Raw genomic sequence first — 24,785 nt, 5'->3', positions numbered from 1 at the left:
TCCAAAGCATTGAATAAAGAGAAGTATTTTCACAGGCCTGAGCTTTTAGTTCATTCTTGAAATACATATTCAACATGTCTGTAAGACAATTGTATCAATATCAATCAGTTATTGTTTCACTGGTTAAACAGCACGTAACTACAACATCATGTAAATTACTGAGCTTAAGAATTAGTGGTAGACCTATATTCAACCATAGGCTACAAAGCCAAGCAAGCTGCAACCAGTCTTTATGAAAACTAGGCTAACAACACCTTCCACACAGTCTTGATATGAATCTGAGTTGGAAAGTATGTGGATATACTGAATATATATTTACCCGAGAGTTAAACTATTCCTTTAAAACTACCCTTCTTGTTTTTTTATTATTTGGTATTCTTTACTTTTAGCTTTGTATATAATACTTGCAGCAAAATACTTTGCAGCTGCACATATGTACATTTTGTGCTTGTGACAAATTTAACCACAATCCAACATATTACTTTCCAGTGCAGTAAGATAAAAGTAAAAATACAGTGAAACTCACATCATGAAACTTTGATGCTCTCTGCAAATTGTCTTTTTTTGGTAATTGTAATGTATTTAATGGAAAACTGGTAAAGAATGGTGATAGGTTAAGTCTTCCTATCAATCCTGATCCCAACACAAACACCTGATGGTGAGATGAGCTGTGAAATCCCCTCTGTTCCATTCATCCATATGTGGAATATACAGTATTGGATCCTCACAGAGAGCACATGTCAATCTCACAAAGCACAGGCCCACTTACAATTACACAAGAGCCTTTGCTGGATTTAAACCCCACCACCACTCACCATGCTCACATCCACATGCGCACTCTGTCACTTCACTTCAGGCACACACACAAACACACACACAAACTCTTCTCTGGCTTTTCGCTGCATCCTGACACGCACAATCTCTGGAAGGGTTCGCATTTACGCCCCTGGTGCCAGCTCGGCTTAGTCACCTGACTTAAACCTCCTGCAGGTTTAAGGCTGTGCTACTTGGTGCCAGTATATCTTGTCACGCGCAGCTTTCACTTTTAAGATAAGTTAAAAACGGCTGTCCTCCATCCTCCATTTGGCTTCAGTATTTGCTGACATCTAGATGGAAATATTCAACATTTTGACCTTTCCTTGCCACGTCTCATTGCTGGCATGGGCAAGTTGGCTGTAACTAATATGGTTGTGCAACCTTAATAAAAAGTAATGAACCAAACAATATTGGTCAACATCAAATCAAAGAGGCCAAGATATCCTGTTTTAAAAAACATTACATTCCTATATTAACAGTACCATCTTTTCATGAGACACTTCCTTTCTGATAAACACCCACATCTTTTAAACTCCTCCCCTCCAACTTTCAACACAGGCTTTTATTCCAAGCTGGGACAACCCTGGTGACATCACTATGACATCATAAGGGTCATTCTCTTAGACCTGACAAAGCTCCTCCAGAGCCTAATGTTTTCACAGGGTGAGTAAACCTAACCATCACAAGGAAATTGAACTTCATGTGTAAAAGATAAAAGTTCAGAGGAAGCAGGCGGAACCACTTCATCAACACACACACACACACACACACACACACACACACACACACACACACACACACACACACACACACACACACACACACACACACACACACACACACACACACACACACACACACACACACAGCTGCCATGTTCTCTCCGGAGGACCCTCAGGGAGATGCACTCTGGAGGAAACCTATTATCAGGTCAGGAGCAAACACACACTCGACTGAAATAAGGCTTTCATCGTTCTATTTAAAGCTCTGATGTAGCTGAATGAAGCAGAGCAGAAAACCGACAAACACACACACACACACACACATGATGGGATGTGTGAGTGTGTGTAATGATGTATGTGTATTACAGGTAGATAGATGTGTGTGTGTGTGTGTGTGTGTGTGACTGCGCAGATGGTACCATCAGCTGCTGTGTGTGTGAGCCATGCTGCTCATCACACTGATGATGTCCCACATCAGCCCAGCAGGGCCACAGCACAAGTACGATGTCACACCTAAAGTAAAATATCAGCAGCAAAACCTGGGCAGTTTTTCAAACATGATTAGCCTTCCTATCGTAACAGATTTCACTAAGTTCAGCTTGTTTGTGTGTTAATTACAAACATATATCGTCTCTGGCATGATGTGTTCCTTTGCTCAGCCGCCAAAAATGATTTGTTTTGAAGGAAACCGCTGAGAGTGACGAGAGGAGAGATGAAAATAAAATCTGAGCACGTTAGAAACAACAGCTGAAAAAAAAACTGGGATTGTTTTTCACCACCACATTCCTCCTTCATTAAATCAGCCACATGGATTTCACTGTATTGTTTGGTGAAGTTTGTCTAAAGCCATGAATTCATGGGCAAACAATGAGGAGCAGCTGCTTAAGCACTGACCGTGTGTGTGTGTGTGTGTGTGTGTGTGTGTGTGATGACGGCATTTTGACCTGTTTGAAGGTTATTAGTTGAATCAGAGGGTTAGTTTCCTCTACGTCAGTGAGTGTCACAACGATAGGAGTTTAAAGAGGAGTCAGCTCCTTAAACGGAATAAGAATTATGTAATGTAATGTATGCAACGGCATTTATGTCCATGATGCCGTTGAAAAATATGTTCCCAGTGTTATCAAGCTGCGAATGAGCAACTGCATCCGGGGAAAACGGCTTAAGTAGCCTAACCATCCTGAAGTATGAAGTCCACAGAAAGTCCACAGATGTCGATGTGCGGACACAGACACTTGTAAAATGCGACAGACGCAAAAATGAAAAAAACAAATGTCTCCAAATGAAAACGCGGAGCCATACACGTAGAAGACAGACAGAGAAGTCAAGAGTTTTTGATGATAAGGGCCGTTGATGGTGTTGATGAGCAGAAAACAATTCCATGTGACATCTGCAGCTAAGTGAATACGTTACTTCCTGCCTCTGCCTGCCGCGCCACCCTGCGACTGAGTGCTCTGGAGAATTTGTTGGTGCTCTGAATGCGTCAGACCAGAGAATCTTCTCCTGTGTTGTTCATGTGTGTGTCCCTTTGAGGACATGTCTGAAAAAGGGCTAATGTGATGAAACTGTCTTGACATGGAAGTGACATCAGATGGGTTTGCAGCTTGTATCTTTTAGATGAGCTATCTCATCGTTCCGATCATGTCAGTGATCAAAGTTTCATACTCAAAGCACTCATAGAACGTTGAAGACATTGGTATTCATGTCTTGGTGTTCCACCACACTGAGGTTCCTGAAATAACACTGAAATACTAACCCCCACTTATACTGTTGTTTTCTCGTTGAAAGTAAATTAAGTTTCTATAAAGAGTGTGAGAGACTTAAGGAAAAGACTTGGACGCTCTTGCACACAGTCGTCTGTTTTCAGTGCAGCGAGAAGACAGAGGTCAAACCAGGAACTTCTAATTAGAAAGGAGGATCAGCAGTCAAGCAGCAGTGAAATTCATAGCAGCTGAGCAGTTAGTGCTATTTTTAAATATGAAAGTGAACAGCGGCCGCTGCTGTGACTTTTGTCTTGCATAGCTTTAAAGCTGCAAATGTCTGGGTGCATGTTTCTCTGAGGCGGGAGGCAGAGACAGATCAGGTCAGTGAAACACCAGATGGTTTCTGGCTGAATGAGGACAGATGTGCAGGACAAACTGAAGCCAGTGAGAAACACCAGAGGTAAGCGGTAGAGTGAATAGTTGATATCATAAACCCACGTAGTCTTATTATCAAATATACAAAAATACAAATATTTTTTAAAAAAATGTTCAAAATGCATGTTCAAACAAATATGCTTTCATTGCATCTAATGTGACAAAACATTTTCTAATCACATCCCAACTCCCCCTGTTATTTCACATTTCAGTTTGGTTTCTCTGCCAATTGTTCGTCCTAACATCGTGTGAACAGGAATCCAGTTTCACTACAAGTTTCACAGTTTCACGATGGACAGAGAGGACTGTGGTGGACAGAAGAAATACGATTAATCAATCAGAAAATAAAAGCATGTTTTTATTCTGCTGCATATTTTATTATTTTAACCTATATAGTGGACTCTTTGTTTCCTACAACGCATCTTGAACAGTAGTGTACAACCAGTGGTCACTAACTAGCCATGCAATGTGGAGAGACTAGAGAGGAGAGGTCAGCAGGAACAGCCCAACCTGTCATACAAACCTAAATATGAACAGACCAGCTCATCACAGCACAAACTGCAGCAAACAAGTTCATTTGTACTTTTAAAGATGGTCATTCAATGCACTTTGTAGTGTAAAACAAACATTCAATTGATTTCAGACTGATGTCTCTGCCCACTGTCCTCCTGTACTGACAGGTCAAATGGTTGTGAGGACAGTGGGAATCAGTGAAGTGTGCAGTAAGAGCCCACAGCCATGCTGGCAGCTCTGTATCTGCACTTAGCTATAGTGGTTACGTAACATGGTGCCACTGACAATGCTGATGTTTGGCAGGCAATGTTAACCATAAACAAGACATTAGTTTAGCTTGTTAGCATGCTAACATTAGCAGTGATTACAGTGGTCGTGCAGGTACTTGATCCATAGTTTGTGTATAAAGATGGATGACATGAGAGGCCCCCAAAAGTGAAGCCAAATCATTTTGATCAGAAGATATCTAAGTGTAAGTTTTGGGGTGAACAATCGTGGCATCCCAGGAGCCACATCTTGAGATAAGATAAGTGAAGATAAGATAAGATAAAATAAAATAAGATAATTCATTATTAGTCCCACCATGGGGAAATTTGCAATATTACAGCAGCAGGAGTCAAAAATAGGCATCAGTAAGTAATGATAAGTAACATGCAAGACTTAAGTGTAAAAAATATGTACAGTGTGAGAATATTCATGTACAGTGAATGGATTGCACATGAACCAATGTATTGCACTAACACTGAATATTTCACAGTTAAGAGAGTTAAACCAGAGTTAAAGTGCAGTCCATAATGGGTGCGTGTAGTTCTACTGGGAGTTGGTTGTACTGCTGCAGGAAGGAAAGACCTGCGATACCTCTCCTTCAGACACTTAGGGTGGATCAGTCTGTCCCTGAAGGAGCTGCCCAGTGCTGTGATGGTGTCCTGCAGGGGGTGGGACTGGTTGTCCATCACACAAAACAGCTTAGCCATCATCCTCCTCTGTCCCACCACCTCCACTAGGTCAAGGGGTTATCCCAGGACCGAGCTGGCCCTCCTAATCAGTCGGTCCAGTCTCTTCCTGTCAGCAGTTGAAATGCTGCTGCCCCAGCAAACTACTTCAAAGAAGATGGCCGATGCCACCACAGAGTGATAAAAGGTCTTCAGGCGTGTCCCCTGCACTCCAAAAGATCTCAGTCTCCTGAGCAGATATACAGTCTGCTCTGGCTCTTCTTAAAGAGTGTGCTGGCATGATCCATTCCAGGGATGTTCACCGGGCCGGTGGTGATGGGTGACTGAGAGCTGGGGGCCGTGGAAAGGGGTTTGGAAGAGGAGGTGGGGCATTGTACTGGGGGAGCAGGTGAGGGAGGTTGCAGCTGGACTGGCAGGACGGGGGAGGGGAAGGCGCCTGATCAAACTTGTGAAGAACTAGTTCAAGTTCAAGTTGCCCACTTTTGGTCCCCTACAGCCTGGGACTCAGCTTTCTTATGGTCAGAGATTGTTTTCAAACCTCTCCAGAAACCGCTGATGTTGTTCTGCTGCAGCTGGTCCTCCATCTTCTTCCTGTTGCTGTTCTTCCCCTCCCTGATCCTCCTCATCAGCTCCTTCTGAACAGCTTTCAGCTCCTCCTTCTCTCCTGACCTAAAAGCCCTCTTTTTGACCTTGAGGAGGGCTTTCATGTCCGGATTAATCCATGGCTTGTTGTTGCAGACCTGGTGGGTACAGTCTTCTCCACACAAAAGTTAATGTAATCTGTAATGCAGTTTGTGAGGCTGTCAGCGTCCTCCCCATGATCCTCGCAGAGTTCTTCCCACACAGTTGACTTGAAACCGTCCTTCAGAGCCTCATCCGTCTCATCGGACCACCTCTTCAATGTGCGGGTCACAGCTGGTTGCCTGTGCACCAGAGGTTTGTACACAGGCAGGAGATGAACCAGGTTGTGATCAGATCTTCCAAGGGGGTGGGGAGGGGTGTTGGGTTATATGCCTCCTTGGTGTTGGCATAGAAAAGGTCCAGTATTTTATTGTCTCTGGTGAGGAATGTGACGTACCGGGTGAAAACGGGCCGAGTGGAGGATGGAGAGGCATGATTAAAGTCCCCAGAGATGAGGAGGGGAGCCTGTGGCTGCTGTGTCTGCAGCCTGCTCACCACAGAGTGCAGGACATCACTGACTGCATCAGCGTTAGCAGAGGGGGGAACATATACTATCGCGATAACATGCGAGAACTCCCACGGTAGGTAGGGGGGGTCTCCTGCTAACAATTCAATGTCCCGACAGCAGTGCTGTTCTTTAATAGTGATGTGCCCATGAGTTACACCATCAATCATTCATACAAAGTAGTCTACAAGGAAGTACATGAAAAAAAGTGCTCGGAAACAGTCACCAAAACAGTATTTGGGGAAAATATCAATGATTTAAATTCACTGCAGTGGAATTTCAATAGCAGTTCCCCAAATTTGAGAGTGTGTAAGAATGACTGTGTCCTGTCAGACACCAGTGAGCTGCACAAAGACTTCAGTCTGCCACAGCTGAATGTGATCAAACACTGAAATATCAGCAAGCAGTAATGAAGACTTATCATTATAATTTGTCACTCCCACCCCGATCTCTTTTGTCCCCCACCCCTCCCCCTCTGTCTCTCCCTCCCCCCCCGTCCTCCTCCCCTCTGCTCTGCTGAGTGCTGATAAGACTCAGGTCGGCTGCCGGGATCGTCGATCACAGGCCTGACCATGAAAACAGCCCCTCCATGCTTTTGTGTCTCACTTCATAATGTTTGGACTCGGTAACAGACTTAATCACGTTTAAAAAGTGCAGGATGTCATTGTGTGACAAAACCGTACAGCAATGGTAGTGTCTCCTCTAAGAAAACACTAACACTGAGCACAGTATTGACCGGTAAATACAAACTGCTCGTCGGGCTAAACTGCAATGTTGGTCTGTGCATAGATGACATCACTGGGCAGATTTTAGCACGGCTCATTTGTTTATTTGTCCTCAGTAAGACCTTTGTGACCATGTGAGTAATACATGGATTTTCTAATATGTTATGGGGGGGATGGTTCATTATAACAACCACTCTGAAAGAGCTTAAATATGATGGTTACACAACTGTTCCTGGTCTCTCTCTCCTCTCTCTCCCCCTTCTCTATCATTTTTAAGGTTTCAACCTCCCAATGTACAGTGCCATGAAATAATGTATATTATTGGCACTATGCAAATAAAATTGAATTTTATTGTATTGAATGGAAGTGCCATGATGTTGTAGTGCCACAAAACACATCTGATTTGACAGGATACCAATCACTGTGAATTTAAACTCACTGCAGATTTGTAACTGTAAGTTCCTTTTGATTTCTTCAGGAAATTATGGCACAGTTATACAAATATTTATGAAAAAAGATCAAAGCTGTGCAAAGACAACATCAGACAAAAATACCCTGAACTGAGCGTGGATATTACATACACAACACTTGACACACATGAAAGTCAGACTGGGAGGTGGGCCACTATCTTTGAATCAGTGTGTGTGTGTGTGTGTGTTTCAGCTGCATAGTGAGGTCATCTATCTCACAGGTATATGATGATGCTGACGCAGCACAGCTGTCTACACACAGGCTCCATTATCACATATTTTCACCTGGTAGAAATATTGCTTGTGAGGATATCTCCAGGTGAATCACATTTGGCACTTATCAGTAAAAGGCGAAGGAACAGAAATATGGTCCGAGAAACACATTTTCCAAGATATCTCTACAAACAATAGTGAGACGATATAAAGCTCATATTGATCAGAAAATGATACCTGATTATATGACGTCATAGGATAAGTGATGTCGTGAAGAAGTCGCCATGGCTTCATGCATAGCTCCAAAATGCATTTTTCCAGGTATCTCTGCATCCTATACAGACTCAACGTGAAGCTTACACAGATCAAAAAATCATATAGAAAGAATTATGTCATTCCGACATCACTGTGAAGTCAGGAAATGACATTGTATAGTGCTGTAACTTGTTCAACCACTAAGATTAGAGACACATTCTTCATGTTATTTTGATTGAGCAATTTCATTTGTCTTCATCATGTCATCATGTGGTATAAATGACATCATGATGATATATTATTCTATAAGAGCAGTATTATAAAAAGTTTTGTCTGATTGGGTTGAATAAAGAGTGTGCAGTCGTCATCCCTCTGATTTTCATTGTTCTTGTTTCACTTGTCGCTCTCCTGTTTAGGATTCAAGCCTTTTATCATCATCTGTGGTGCTTCTATCTGTGACCACAAAACACAGGTGACCACGCAACGGTACTTCCTGAGGAGACACTGAACCTGCTGCTCTCACTGTGCCCCCTGAAGCCAGTGGGCAGTTATGCATTACTTAGAAGTAATGTGATTTTCAGTAAGAAGTAGTGTTAAGCTAGTACAGTTTGGGATTCAGCGGCTGCAGCTACTGATCCCAGTCAGGCTGTTACTTCAGGATTCCACCTAGTTTAGTTCCAAGGTCGAAGGGGAGTCCCTGAGGAGGCGACTGCAGGAGAGCTGTGTGCATCCACTGCGGCAAAGCAGATGTTAGCAGCTGGAGGGCCAGTAAACACTCGGGGCTGCGTAATGTTAAAGCCCAATTTCTCCCTTCCTATTGCAGTGACGTGTGGAGGCTGTGGGGTTGTTTAAAGCCACCTTTGACAGCGCTGTCGAGTAACAAAGTCTTCTGTGATATGTTTTGTTGCTGAGTAAAATCGAAAAGTAATGTGTTGAATGTTTTCATGAGTAATTCGGCATCAGTTGGTTTTCAAGTAACCGTCGCCACATCGATGTGAGCACAGAAGAAGGGTTTGTCCAACTACCTGCCAAGCACAACTGTGTGTTTGACTGTTCACTGATAGGAGCAGAAGTATTAGTAGTAGGGATATTGATCTACAATGGTATCACTTCCTGTCTGGGTCTGCTCTGCCTTCAAATAATCTTTACAGAAATGGAATCTTAACATATCTTTATCTCATAGCTCGGTCCATATTAATAATGAATTGTTACTGGTTGTAACTTATTAAAGGTCTCCATTCAAACACAAGCCTGCCCCTCTGGCCATTTTCCTGTCTTTGTTTCCTTTGTCGTTCTGCCCATCTCTCAGCCTCTGTAAGGGCAGTGTACTGAATGAAATCTACATGTAAGAGCACACACACACACACACACACACACACACACACACACACACACACACACACACACACACACACACACACACACACACACACACACACACACACACACACACACACACACACACACACACACACACAAACAGCCCATTAGAGTACAAGCAGCCAGTGCACTATAACTGGCTGTAAGGCTCGGAGGCTTCAGACAGGGGGGCTGCCGAACTGGACTTGCTGCAGAGGACATGTCAGCTCAGTGTGAGTCACTTCAGTGAGTCACACAGTAAAAACTCATGTATGTTGACCAGGGCACACAAAGCCCTTTCCGCTGTTTCACAGGATATGTATTTTTAAATGTTTATCTAAGGAGGGTTTTTAAGCATGCATGCACTTTTTCAGTAGTGCCTTAGTTCGCTGTTTCACTCAGACCCTACTTAATCATCCTATATACACATGTAGAGTACTCAAAGTGTTGCACTGTTTACCTGATACAGAGTCAAATGAAAGAGTGAATGGGATTTTCCATTAGGATAATTCACTACATGTTTTGGGGGAAGATTTAATTTGGATTAAACATTTGAGTGAATTAAATAATGTAATAATGATCAGACACATCCATCCATCTAGCTATGTATGTGAGAGAGAGAGAGAGAGAGAGAGAGAGAGAGAGAGAGAGAGACATGAGAGAGAGTTGTAAAAGGGCTGGGAGTCACATAGCAATGCATTTGGCCTTTAACTGTATCTGTGGCTGTTCTGCTGTCTGCTCTCTATCTGTTATGAGCTACAACCAATCTGATGCCTGTGTGTTAAGTATAGAGCTATAGTATCATAAAAAGTACAACATATTAAAAGTATTCTAGTCCAGCCTCAGCCAGTGGTTCAGAAGTGTTTATGTAATTGCTGGAAAGTTGATCAGCTCTCCTCCGTCGCCTTTTTGTTCCAGTAAATGTGTTTGTGTGTTCACAGGAGCAGGAGCAGGATATCCTGACGTTTCCACACACACACACACACACACACTAATACACAAGCGCCAAAAACACAATGCACACTCAGACTAATGATTTTCTCCGTAATTCTACCAGGCAGAAGGAATTGTCCCACCCTCATACACTCTTGGCTCTTGTAAAGTCACACTGAGTATGATGTAAGTGTCTTTGCTAGTTTCCGATAATTGCAGTTGCCATTTTCCCATCCAGCGCATTTTTTAAAACAGAAAATTCCCTCTCATTCTGAGCGTCCATGGGCGTGTTGGACCTAAAATGAGGTGAGGTCAGGTGTATTGTTGGTGCACTGATATCTTGAGACAGTGGAAAGTCATTGACTAACAAAATCCTCCTCTGAAGTCAGTGGCTCAGTATTCTGCTGTTATTTTAAGGCTCATCATCAAGATAGTAACATGTTCTCACATAGTTTCCTCTTGGACAGCAAGAGAGCAAAGGCTCATGGGACTGTTAAGTGTCCTCATTAAATGTACTTGTTTCGATCATTATTTTAGTCAAATTAATGTTCTGGCCTGGTTCATGGGGTTTTTATGTTAATATCTTCAGGATAGTTTAAAGTAAATGTTCACTTATAATGTGACTATTGGGTATGATGTCAGATCCAGTCACTGGTTCAGAGTACCACTGCGTGTGTCAAGTAATCCATCCTACCTGTTTTCTTGTATAGAATGGACGGGGATGTATAGAATGTGGGTTGTGAGCAAACATCAGATACCATCATCCCACCATCATTCCTTTGCATGAGACTCACCACAGATTCAATCCAATAAAGTGCCATCTCACTTTAAAACAGAATAGAAGATGCCACTCTGACTGGTTTTAATTTCTCAGAATTCACACTCAACCCAAATGAACCATGTGCCTGGCACAGCAAACTCTTTTTCTGCCATTAAACTAACAAAAGTAGATTTGGACATGAATCGAATGACTTGCTACAACTTTAGACCTAGAGTCTGTTAAAATAGAGCCCTGTATCTTAGAGGATACACTGTCCTCTATGTCCACATACCATAAAGAGCCCACAGACCTCCCATGCTCTCTTCTTACTACTGTCACACACTATGAAAAGACCACACACTCTATCTCACAGTCCTCACATACACACATGCAGATCACAGACAGAAAAAAACATATCACTTCAGCCAACTGGCTAAAAATACACAACACTGCTTCAGTCTCAGAGAGATGCTCTCTCTCTCTCTCTCTCTCTCTTGCACAGAGACAAGCACAAAAAGTTGTTACTCTCTGTTGTTGTACTCGGTACACTGCAGTTCCTCTGTGTTCCTTCGGTTCTAAAAGACAAAGTCAATACACACACACACACACACACACACACACACAGCACTGGATGTGCAGGTGCTGACTCTGCATGTGTTGTCATATCAGTAACATTGCAGTAGTGAATTGTGCTGTGTGCTATCTCTTAGCTAACAGGCTTTCAGAGTTTGAGTGAATACAAACTGAACCTCTTAAATGTTGTAAAGAGAAAGACGCATGTTGATATGTGATGGCCAGCTCTGTCTGACTGTGGCTCTCATGTCAATCATCTGCTGCACTCCAGAGACTCAAGGCTGAGACACTGTTTCCACAAATGAGCAAAAATAAACTGTTTTCCTGTTTTAACTCAAATTCAAAAAATGCACGGCTGCTGTAACAATATTTTTACATCGAAAAAGTTTGACTTCCATTTTTGTTGTTAGTGTTGAATATTACCAAACAAATTAGAAACCATTAAAAATACCACAAAGGTCAGCCTTGGGTCCGTGCAAGTAATATTTCATTATTTCTTCTTGTATATTTGTACGTCAACTCTCCCAAACTCAAAGTCTTGTCCACTCTGGATCGCCAGAGTGAAAAGTTGCAATTGTATTTTCAAGCAAAGCTATTTTTACAGGACCGTGGTGAAACAAATCCTCTCTATGAGGTGTTGTGTGCTCAGAGGACCTGTGCTCCCACCTCGGTCAAACACTCCAGGATAAGGCCTGTGCTAAAATACTGTACATGCATTTAGGTAATGTGAGAGACCGACGACACAGAAACTCCACAGCGGCAGAAAACTTCAGCAGAGTGTGTGTCCCTTCGTGCACTTCATGTCTACACAGTGTGAGTGTTGGTGTGTGTGTGTGAGCCTCCTCTCACCTGGGCCATGGTGTTCAGCAGGACTTCGGCTGGCTCCTGGTTCTCAGCATGGCTTGGCAAACGTCAGTCTGGTTCTTTGTAGATGATGTTGGGCTTTTGATTGTGATAGTTCCCTCACACACACACACACACACACACACACATACACACACGTCTGGCTTTGCTTGTGTGTTTTGAACCCACACGCTCACTTACACCTCCTCCTCCTCCTCCTCCTCCTCCTTCTCCTCCTTGTCCTCCTGTGTGACAGCACCGTCCTCTGAAACGCTTGCTCCTTGAAACACAGTCTCTTTCTTCTCTCTCTCACCACAACCTGTGAGTAATCCTCTTTCTGTCTTGTCAATTGACACAGGGGGAGAGAGAGTGTGTCCCAGGAGCTTGTATCCCTTTCTTCCTGCCCTGCACGCTCCTGTCTTCCCTGTTTCAGTATGTGTTGGGCTATAATCTGGGCTCACACTGCTCTTGCCTCTCCTTTTCCTCCTCTCCTCGCTTCCTCTCCTCTCCTCGCAGCTCTCTCTCTCTCTCAGCTGCCACCCCCACCCCCCCCTCTTCCTCCCCACCACTAAAACCCTCCTGCTTTTTCCCCTCTGTAACTGTACACAGCATTAGTGAGAGACAGTGAAGAGGAGGGGTGGAGGGATCAGCGGGATAGAGCATGTGTGTGTGTGTGTGTACCATGTGACCTGATGGTGTAGTAGGATTCCCCCAGCAGCTGTCACATTCATTCCTTCATAGTGCTCCAGTATATGAGGTTCATGAACTTCCATTGAGGACCAGTGTTGATAAACTGTCAATGGAGCATGGATCTGCTGCTCAAAGAGAAACACAGAGAGGGACTTACGGTCATATACTGTACGTTTAATAATTATACACATCTATTGTCTACATGTGGTCAGATATTTACACACCCTCACATGGTAAAACCTGTGAAAAAGACATTTACTGCTGCAAGAATCAACATTTTAAACATATATTTAACAAATCGTGATCATTGTGTGAATAGGGTCAATTGTAGTAACAAACCCATAGAGAATTATCATCATCTCAGCTGTTCAGAACATTTTAGCACCTTTCAGCTCATTGTTTTGGTTCCGCTACTGACAATTCCCAGGGATTGTTCCCTCATATGAATTACCTTGTCAGAGTCAGGAATTCAAAAGCATGAACACATTTAGACCATTGAACACCAAGGTTACTGCTCTAAATATTAGTATTGCTGCAACCTTTGGGAGAGTTGTGTTACAAGCAGGCAAGCAGGGCTGAACAACCTGATAATGCTGCTCCCATGGGCTGAAAGTCTTTGCATTTTTGCTGCTCTCTGCCTGGACATCTTCACCTTCCTGCCCTCCTTCCTGGGTGAGGGAATATGACGGCTATTCCTTTGAACTGACAGTAAACATATCAAATATGCCAAATGAAGGAATATAACCTGAAATTATTGATTCTATAGTATTTCTATGGTGAATGGAACACTCCAGGGAAAATGCGGAATTCTGAATTCTCCCGCCTAAATTGTTAACCCTTCCTGGCTCATTGTCTGGACCAGAGGAGACCCAGGGGAGACTTTGTGCTCTGCTCCAGGGCCGAAGTTGGTGGGAACTTGGTTTGGTCTTTCGTCTTTGGGAGTTGTATACGGCAGACAGCCATAAGTGAACATAATTGCTCAACCATACTGCTAAGCTCTAATTTGCTGAATTTGTTCCTCCCTCTCTCTCCCATTCACTGCGTACACAACGTACACACTCAACAGTCCCTAGTGTAACAACACACTTGTGTAACAGATATAATAAATCACACACTGCTAATGCTACCTCTTATCGCTTATGAAGAAAAGACTGTAAAAGTAATTTTATAAAATGCAAGTACCGTTTCTACGCCATTGCACGTTTATATATCTTCTATTGTAGTCTATATATACTGGTCTTTGTCAATGAGACACAGTCACACTCTCGAAAAGGGGTCAAGTCAAGCCACAAGAGGGCAGTAAAGTGCAAAATGAATGCAAAATGTTGGCTAATAACTCTCCCTGGTTGAAAAGTGGCAGAGAGGAGATGAGCAGCAAGGCACATTTTGTAATGCTGTATTCTTTGTGTGGAAATAAAAGAGTTGTGGTCAAAGTAACATCTAGTGTTACACACGTCTACTTCAATACAATTCTAATGATACTACTTACCTTTTTTGTCCTGATAGAACACTACTCGTACACATGTAACCAGTATATATATATACTACTATAGAAGATAGAAATCTAATACTGACTGGACTGGAACTGAATTTTAACAATCAGGTGTTTTATTCTAAGTGTGAAGTTTACATTAGGGCACACTTCCATGTTCTGGAGGTCATATTGAATGCATCACTGCGACAGAAGAAAAGTAGCTGACAGAAATAACAGAATATATTGACATAACGTCGCCCACTCTGTTATTTCATAGAAACACACACGAGAAACACAGTAACACACACACACACACACAAAGTCATTCTATCCTTGAGGAATGAGGAAAAGGACATCCTGTGGTGCTTCCCCCGAGCTGTATAGCTGGAAACTCCCAGCCCACAACAACAGGAACGGGCAGGCTGGGCGACCACCTCGGCCCACTGCTCCCCACTTCAGCAGTCAGCCTGATTACTGGTGTTTGAACCGCAGTTTATCGTGCTCACAGGCACATGGCCAGGAATCCACCACATACTGCAAACATAAATGACCTTTCAAGTTATTATTTTCCCACAAAATTATTGCTACTGGACTATTTAACTTGGACACCTTCTTACCTTTGGACACGGAACACTCGATTACCGTGTGTCTGGGGTCTGTTTAAATCAGATGTGAGCTTCCCTGGAACTCAGTGTAAACTCAGATGAGATCAAGTGTGTAACTGTCACAGAGGACATGAACTGTGGAAGGTGAATGGTGCCATCTGGTGTGCAGAGATCTCATGAACCTGCTGTACAGAGCTGTACTCTGATCCCAGGTCAGACACTATATTAAGGATCCCATTGTGAATTCTTAATGGTCTTTTTTAACTGTGTAAATCTACAAGCACATATCAGTGATTTGTGTATTTTCTAAAGTTTTCAATGTCACTGTCACATCAGACGTGGGTAAATGAAGAAGATGATTGTACACACACACAAATGGATTGAAACAGTGCTGCTGCCACTGTACTTTTAAAACCCTGTTTAAAATTGTAAATGTTGGTGTTAAAAGTTTGGGATGTGTTGTGTTGCTGAGGAGTAAGTTCACAGAAGAGTACTGGGGTTGAACAGTAGGTGGCGGTAATAACGCTGCTGATAAATGCCACCAGAAGAAGAAGGAGCTGTCTGTTTGTAGCATGAGGATCATAGACTGTTTTGAAAATGAAGACACATGAGCCCGTGTCAGTGCCTCGTAACACTGGTCAGTTGACTGAAGCGTCTCACTCCTGACAAACCAGCGGGAGTCACTGACCTGTGAGCAGCAGCAGCAGGTGGCACAGCTCCTGGGGACTGTAGGAAGTGGAAGCTAAGCTAACCATGCTAATTGAGCGGTGACTGACAGGAGGAGACAGGAAGGACAAACCGTATCCGCAGGGTAAGCGCTGTAATGGTTCCCGTTAGATTTGTCCACAGAGGATGGAGACACTTCAGTTTTTGACATAATTGTTGAGACGCTGTTGTAATGTCACTGGTGATCTTTGTGTTTAAGCCAATCTCCAGATAGATAGATAGATAGATAGATAAATGTACTTTATTGATCCCAAATTGGGAAATTATTTTGTTACAGCAGCATGTCAAGGGCATTGGACATAGAGCAAAGTTTTAATAAAACAGATACGAAGAATTCAAATAGCTCAAAATAAGTAAATAAATAAATAAAATGTACTCAAAACTGTACAAACTCCCACAGTAAATGATACACAATAAAGTAATAAATATAATAACGAACAAGCTTATACACAAGAGACTAGATACAAGAGATGACAAACTATGTACAATAGACACGTGTGCACAGTTGCAGTAGTTGTTTGCATTTAAAGACAATGTAATGAGGTAGGTAGGAATATGACATACTCAAATATAATATGAATATAAGATGTGCAAATTCACAGTTATTGCAGGAGTGAGCAGAGAGTTTTGGTGTGGACACAAACTGTCCGGCTCAGGGTTGTGAGAGTTCACCTTTCGACCGAGGTGAGGAGTTGTACGGTGTTAATGCTGTGGGCAGGACAGATTTCCTGTATCTGACCTGAACCAGTCTGTTGGAGAAAGTGCTCCGCTGTCTGTCCGCTACCACAGGTTCGTCAAAACCTTAAAAAAAATTGTTGTCACTAAAAAGTGACGTTACAATGTCGTAACGCCAAATGCACACACGTTTAGCTCTCCGCTTATAAACTGTTCCGTGAGACAATATAAACCTTTACTAAGATTTGAAACAGTGAAAGTAATTACACAGGATTTGTGCCACGGTAACAACACGTTACCAAAGTGGATACAGAGCATGTCATATCACAGATCAACCCCAGGCTATGCAAAGGTAAAAGAGATGTGATAGACACCACAACTTTATTTTAAGAACAGCAGAAGCTATAAAATATGTCAGCATTCAAAATACAACATGAAATACACTCAAGTTCCCTAAATTAACTCAAGAAGTCATGGCCAGCCCTGGGATAAATATAACATTGATCTACTGCAAGTTCCCCAAACTCCCGACACAGTTCAGACAAGTCATCTGTGCATTACATGATATTTCCTACAAAAAGCACCTGCATCATCAGATGAATGATCCCCTGCTCATCCAACACTTCTTCCTCTAAAATCACATCTGGAAACTTGAGAAAGAAGCAGAGAAGCTTAACAAATCCAGCAATGTTGATCTAAAAGCACCTTCACTCATTTTGCATGCAGTAATGCCACATAGGGCTCCAACCTGTTGATGTGGGTAAGTGATGCTATCACTAGAGCCTGACTGATTTATCTGTTGGCGGATAAACGTTGAGCCTTTCAAAGTATCAGCTTTTATGTTTGCCGGTATGAAAACTTTAAAAGAAAAGTGAAAAATGTTTTACCCCTTAATATCGGCATCAGCCCACAAAAAAAAATTTTAGTTCAGGCTCCAGCTGTCACATGACCAGTCACATGATTATGTGCAGGATGTTTACTTTTTAGCAACAAACAAAAGAAATCTACTGGGAGGTAGATACATACTTTTGTAGCTTCATAACACCTGATTTTGTTATGTTAGAAAATCACTTGTTTATGAAGTTTGTTATTAAGTAAACAATGATAAATTGGGACTTCCATCTTAATTTTGTTACTTATAAGTCTACAAATATATTCAGATGATCAAGAAAGAGCAGCTTTTTTGTATATTGAATTTAAAACTCTTGCAGGTGTGACTGCTTTATTCATTTATTGACATTGAATTCCCGCCCTCAGTTTTGAACGAGCTTCGCCTCTTCATGATATTTGTTTTAAATGTCTTTCAGATCTCCAGTCCATTGTCCCGAGTCACGTGTCGTCTCTGTATGTGGACAGAGTGAAGGAGCATCTCAGGACACAGGAATTAAAGTGGGAGCTGCCGAGCAATCAGGATTAACCCGTGAGCTTCAGGGCTCATTTCTGCCTCAGACACGCCGGCACCCACGAACTCTCACACCTCAGCATGGTGAAGACAGCAAAGATGGAGCTGCTGAGAGCGCTCATCACCGAGTGTTTGTCAGCAGCTGCCGAGGAGATCTTCAAGATCGCAGAAAGAACCATCGTAGCGTATGAAGAGGAAATGTCTTGTTCAAAGTGGGTGGTGGACAACCACTGCAGACTGCTGGATGTTGCCAAGTCACATAGCAAAGGTCAGTTTGTCAGATGTTTGTTTGGTAAGGGAATCACGACTTATAGCAAATAAAAAAACCACACAAAATGATTTCTGCTCAACTGCATTCTATTCATGAGCTAACATTTGAATAGGGAAGCCAGTCTTCCTTCATCAGTCTTTCAGGGACACAGTATATATATGTAACACAAATAAATGAATATAATTCAGTCAGGAACACTCACGTCATGATTAAGCCATTTATTGCAACAAAATGTAATTACAGTTGGGCTCGGCACTGATGGTTCCACTTGTTAAGATGCTCTCTGGCCAAGCAGCTTACCAAGCTGAACAGGCAACGTAATTCAGGAAACCCCCCCCATACAAGAGTGAGCCCAAAGCAAGACATTGAGTAACATTTTCAACATTTGTGGTGGAGGCAAAACTTCCCAGCAGCAGCAGTGTGAGGAAGTAATAGTGTAGTAAGGATCAGTGAGGATCATATTTGAATGGACCGCCTTGGACTACAATCAGCTGACTGTCAGATGATTACAGCCATGTCCTGTATCAACTAACACAAAGCTTCATTTTTAGATGAGATATTTAGACAGGTAAGATTTACATATCTTCCCATCCGGCTGCATTACATTACGGACTATATAAGGAAATAATGAACACAAAAAAATGTCTTTGGATTTTTGCAAATGTATTCAAGTGATCTATGCTAGGCAGTTGACATTTCACGCTGAAAAGAGCCATTTAGGACAAGTTTGTGAAATTAGCAGTTTGGTGAATCGAACTTTGAACATTCATAAAAGTACATATAGTGTGTTTTAGGATAAGAAAACGCTATTACAGTTCAGTAATTCACACATTCACACACACATTCATACAATGCATCTATGGGAAGCACTTTTTCTACGAGGGGCAATTCTGGTTGAAAAGGTCCAGCTCCTACTGTAACTCTCAATAGCATCTGTAAAATGAATCTCTTTTTTTCTTCAGACTACCTCCAGATGTCTGCCACTGATGTGAAGCTGCAGTGTGCCCAGCAGCAGCCTCCTGCCAGTATCACTGGGAGGTGGGAGGAGCCAGTCAACACCTGGTCGGAGCCAACAGAGAACAACACACATCCACACACTTCTCCTGAAGATGAAAAAGATCAATGTGATCAGGAGATTCTGATCGATATTGATGAAGATGATGATATAAAGCAGGAGTGTGACCCGGACATGCATTTGAAGGAGAAGAAACTTTTTAAATGTCCCATTTGCTTCAGTAGTTTTTCTTCCAAAAAGACGATGGTACGACACGTCAAGAAGCATCCAGAGGACAAATCCTCGTCTTACCAGTGCCAGTTCTGTGACCGCTACTTCTGCCACAAGTCTGAATTCATCATTCACACCATGATACATAAAGGCTCCAAACCTTACAAGTGCCAATACTGTGACAAAAGCTTTGAGCACAGGGACGGTCTGTTCATTCACAGACAGAAACACAGTGAGGAGAAACCATACCAGTGTTTGAGTGAGAAGGTGGAAGCAGAAACTCAGCTCAAATCCAGGACACCTGTGAGTAAGATGGAGGAAAAGCCGGAGCTGAGGTGTGGTGAATCAAACGTGAAGACATTCCCACTAACTATCACTCCCTATGACAGAAGTGAGTTTGAGCAGGAATCTCTGCAGCCGCTGTGTCTGTATCAAATCCAGACTGTTGCTGACATAGATAAAGAATTCTCAGCTGCACTCCCAGTGGATCACATTAAAACCGAGCCGACTGGAGCTCATGATGGAGTATCAGGCACCAACACTGATAATCAGCTGCTCCTTCCGGTGAACCCCGGCGAGCAGAGTGATGTTGAGACAGAGCCCAACCATCTCAGGATAAACCATTCCCTGCCCAGGACACTCACAGGAAAATCTACCGAGCTCATGATGCAGTTTGAAGCCGGAACAGCACAGAAACCCTACAAGTGTCCTTGTTGCACCAAATGTTTCTCCTTGACTAAGACCTTAATAAGACACGTAAGGATCCACACAGAGGAAAAACCTTATCAGTGCCAATTTTGTGGGCGAAACTTCTGTCAGAAGTCAGATCTTGTCAACCATACAAGGATACACACAGGGGAGAGACCCTATCGGTGCCATGAATGTAACAAATCCTTTGCTCAGAAAGGCAACCTGGTGGTCCACAAGAGGAAACATGCAGTGTCAGTGCCCAAAGTGTAGCTGTAACTTTAGTCAGAGGTTACCACACAGAAGTATGGACGTAGCCAGAGAGTTGAAAAGGTTTTTCCACAACATCTTGGCAGAATGTGGCTCGGTATAAACCTCAATATTTTTGTGGAACCACCCAAAAGCAATGAGGGTTAATCTGGGATTAATGAGGCATTTGTATCCAATGACGTTGTGGGGGTTGGGCTTGGGTGTGTTGTTTACCCCAGACAATACAGTGCACTGTTTCATAAGCTGCTTTCAGACGTGCACTGAACTCCGGAGATCCTCCGGACAGTCTCTGGAGGGGCTGTATGTGAGAACGCTAATGTCCTAGTGAAAGCCTCTGGACTTTCTCCGGCCAGCCCCCAAGTATAAAGTCTGCAGAAAGTACAAAGGAGCTGATGTGAAACACCACAAGAGAGTGGGCGTGGAAATCTCTCGATTCTTGGATGCATCGCGATGACGACGTGCAGACGACTGCAACAATGCAGACGCAGAACATAATCGATTCATGTTTCCTGCTCAGTCATTGTTTTAGTTGTTTTCCACCGCTGAATAATTATAACAGCGCTGCTTCATGATCAGGACACACAAGTCCGGTTGTCCTGTGTCTGTGTCTCTGTCGGAGTCTGCTTCCTCCTCACTCCTCCTCTGACCTGCGCTCACTTTACACTTTAACATAAAGACCATCACTGATCACAAGTTATTAGGACACGTACAGGACTGACGTTTACTTTGAGTTCGTATGATTCGCTCTAGAGTTTATGAGACGCATGTTTAAACCTGCGACACAACACGAGACGTAACGTGACGCGCACAGTCAGGACATCAGGGTTAAAGTGAGCGGAACGATCTGGAGCCATGATCAGATTTTTGAATTGAAAACCTTATTTTGTAAATTACAGCACAATCTGTAATCCTTTTTAAAGCACTTTCCAAATAAAAACCGAGTTCATGCTTGTCTGACTGATTGTATGCAGTGGCAGATGTTTCTTGATTCCATTCCAAAATATAGCATGTTATGCGTGTGTGAAATTTGGTGCAGCTTGATTGAATATAAGAGGATTGTTGGGCCTTGGAGGAGTTATAGTGCCGTTCTAGTTTACAGCTGTCATTATAGTTAGACTCTAAAACTGCACATATAACATTCAAACAGCAGAACTTAACAGAACCGCCTGTAGGACTCCCCCGTACAGTGATTCTCCTGGGAAATGATGTTTTCTACTCAAGGTGAGAGTCAAAATTAAGTTTTGATGTAGCTGCTGTGGACCTGAACACAGCGGCATTGTTCCCAATTGTTCCCAATGATTTCAAAGAAAAAACGTGAATGTGCTCACTTGTGTTTCCTGGGACGGCTCCTGTTTGGTGTCCCACTGCACCTCTTCACTGTATCTGATGCCCGAGGACCATGAGGACTTTATCAGACTTCACATGCTTATGCATGTATACAGTATTTCTGTTTTTACAGTTGCAGTATTACTTTCTAACACCCGGAAACAAGAGATGATGTGGGAAATTAGAGCAGTTCTGTTTTTTAAGTGCTTAAAAATAGTGGAAATTAGAGCATCTTCCATTCCAGAGTTAGCTGCTGTGAAGGATCCAGTCTTAATCACCAGCCACACCTTAGATTTGTTTAGTGAGCCACATTGGTCTAGTGTTGGTCTCACCGATATCTACAGTGTTTAGAGAAAATGTTGACCAATCAGAGGTTGTGGCTGTGGCTCAGAAGGAGAGCGGCTTGTCCACTAACCTGACCGTAGCTGGTTTGATCTCCAGCTCCAACATAACATTTTGACAAGATCAATGTAATTGTAAGTTGTAAGTACAGCCCAACATTTCCCATGGTTCATTGTGCTTTAGTGACAAACTGTTTTTGGAAGAGGTAAAAATACATTTTATTTTGAAATGTAAGTACTCAAACAGCTAACGGTACGCATGTTATAAAAACATGTTTTCAACATTTTTAAATCAACTGAAGAACATTTTCGTCCGTAGCTATGTTAATAGGCGACGGCTGTAATGGCGGGACAAACTGGTGACACAATAGGTAGAGCAGGCCCTCTCAATCCGGAGGATGCAGCCGACGTCGGCCGAGTAGACCAGGTCCTCTGCAGGATGTGCTGTGCCTTGTTTGTGGCGAGACTGTTTTGTCACCTGTTGTTTACAGCTTTAGACTGCACTTTATTTATGCCCTTGAAAAACCTCTCGTGCTCTGACAGTATTAAGCAACAAACTGTGGTTACCTAAGTGACAAAAAGTCTCTTTCTCCGGTTTCGACAGTCCCGCAACACTGTGACACATCCTGTGCAATCAGCCACCATGTGTCACCATGTGTCGCCATGAGTCACCATGAGTCACCATGGACAGGTAACAGCACTGTGATCACTGACAGTGAAGTCCGGGTTCTACTAGAAGGGATCTCTGTGTGTGGTCTCTACATGTTGAGGTGGAGGATCTGTTTGCCGAAACAAAACAAACTGCTCCAGTGTGATCAGCATCACAAACATGATGTGTTGGGAAGTGGTAGAGGACGGATGTATTCAGTTTTTATTGGAATTGAAAATGTTTAATTTAATATTAAGGTTTTTAAATTGAATGGTTATTCGTTTGTTTTTATAATTTTATTGTGCTATATGTGTTTCTACATAAACTATTAAAATGTACATCTGTTCAGTTTATTGTAAAGGAAGTTTTTGTTTGAACAATCACGTAGACACTAGTATTTGATATTCTGGCTCATAATCGAGGAAGAGAAGAAGTTATCTTCTCGTCACAGCTGAGAACAATTCCAACCCCAGGAGACATTTCAGCCTCCTGAGGCCTGAGGATAACTTCATTATCTGGCTTCACTGAGCCTGACAACTACACTGTTGCTCCAGAGCAGGTTATTGTGTATTTTAAAGTTACTGTGGCGATTTACCCCAGTAAGAGGTGGACCAACCCTGAGAACCCATGCAGGGTAAAACCTGAAGTTACATCTCTTACCAGGAATCCCAGTTTGTAGTACAGGCTTCAGGAGGCACACACAATGCTCACTGGGTCTGTGTATTTGAGGCTGTAATACAATAATGTCAAAAGTCTGAGAGTTGTTAGATTGACACATTGCAAGTATTATTCTTTGTGAATGCACCTCACACACATTCATCTCAACTAACCACGTGGCTACATCCCAACAACATAATGAACAGAAATGCAAGAAATTCAGAAAACGGAAAGTGATCTTCAGTTACTGCTGAATATTTTTTTCCCCAAAGGTGGACTGCACGCACATCAGCCAGGTTTAGTTTCAGATCTGTGTAGAAGGAAACTTCTTAAAGCTGCACAAGATAATATTTGAGTAATTTGTATTAGTTAAGTGATTTAAAATAACCTAGGTAGTAAAAAGACAGCACATATATACATACATATAAAGATACAATACTATCATTGGACAAAACAATCATGTCTTTCATGTTGTAGTTCTAGATTTGTATCTATATCTATATTTATATATTAATAGGGAGAAGATGAAGAGAGAAGAAAAGACAGAAGAAAAGAAAAGGCAAATAAATGAATAAATAAACAGTTGTTGGACGTTAGGCTCCCCATCCCCCCCATCTCCTCTCTGCCTACATTCACATTCCCTTGACCCAGATGTACACACACAAACACACACATACACACAAACAAGACAAACAAGCAAATTCTAGTCAATACAGATCAAATTAACATGACACATTTACAAAAAAAGAAAAAGTGAAACTAAATTATATATATATATATATATGTTATATAAAGACAACAATAAAGGTGATGTCTGTCAAAAATAGGAGAAGGGGGGAATTTAATTGGTAATAAATTGTTAAGCATAAAAGAAACAGGAAAACAACAGTAAGACTTATGATATTACATAGGACCAGCGGGGAGGGGTTAGTGTTGAAGATATTATTGAAAGGGTGATCAAATTTCTCCAAAGGATTTTATGTTTTTTAAGAAATGTTTTAAATTTGGATGGTCGGTTAATAGATTGAGCCGGTGAATAACAGATACCTTGGTGCTATCTTTCCAGTTGGAAATGGTTATTGATATTAATATGAATGGTTTGACATGGGAATGCTGCAGTGACCAGAGGTCTGCCTGCAGGTCTCCACTGTGGGGTCACTTCCACTCAGCTCCACTGACAGGACAGGAAATACAAGCAAAAACTACAAAATAAAATAATTTAGACATTTTCAGTGGAAGCAGTCTTATCACTAATTTATATTAAATTAACGCGTCAATATTTATCATGAACATGAGTAAGTTATTAAGTTTGTTCTGTCTATGCAGCACAT

At 42.3% G+C, this 24,785-nt stretch overlaps 2 protein-coding genes across 2 annotated transcripts in view; one reads left to right on the top strand and one right to left on the bottom strand.

Moving 5' to 3' along the window:
• Positions 1–12,977, bottom strand: part of LOC118101002 (rho GTPase-activating protein 23) — a 64,905-nt gene extending 51,928 nt beyond the window's left edge. The window contains exon 1 of the mRNA XM_035146590.2: positions 12,463–12,977. Coding sequence (XP_035002481.2) covers positions 12,463–12,471 — 9 coding nt within the window. The 5' untranslated portion in view covers positions 12,472–12,977. The remainder of the gene's footprint in view (positions 1–12,462) is intronic.
• Positions 12,978–15,773: 2,796 nt separating this feature from the next.
• On the top strand, positions 15,774–21,091 carry LOC118100149 (zinc finger protein ZFP2). The gene is made up of 3 exons (XM_035144911.2): positions 15,774–16,036; positions 17,934–18,296; positions 19,262–21,091. The coding sequence occupies exons 2-3, from the start codon at positions 18,110–18,112 to the stop codon at positions 20,482–20,484; spliced, it is 1,410 nt and encodes a 469-aa protein (XP_035000802.2). The 5' UTR covers positions 15,774–16,036; positions 17,934–18,109; the 3' UTR covers positions 20,485–21,091.
• Positions 21,092–24,785: the final 3,694 nt, after the last annotated feature.

The sequence above is a fragment of the Hippoglossus stenolepis genome, chromosome 21, assembly GCF_022539355.2.
Source record: "Hippoglossus stenolepis isolate QCI-W04-F060 chromosome 21, HSTE1.2, whole genome shotgun sequence".
Classification (NCBI taxonomy): domain Eukaryota; kingdom Metazoa; phylum Chordata; class Actinopteri; order Pleuronectiformes; family Pleuronectidae; genus Hippoglossus; species Hippoglossus stenolepis.
Note: the sequence above shows the minus strand (reverse complement) of the source record. Positions and strands in the feature narration are given on the sequence as shown.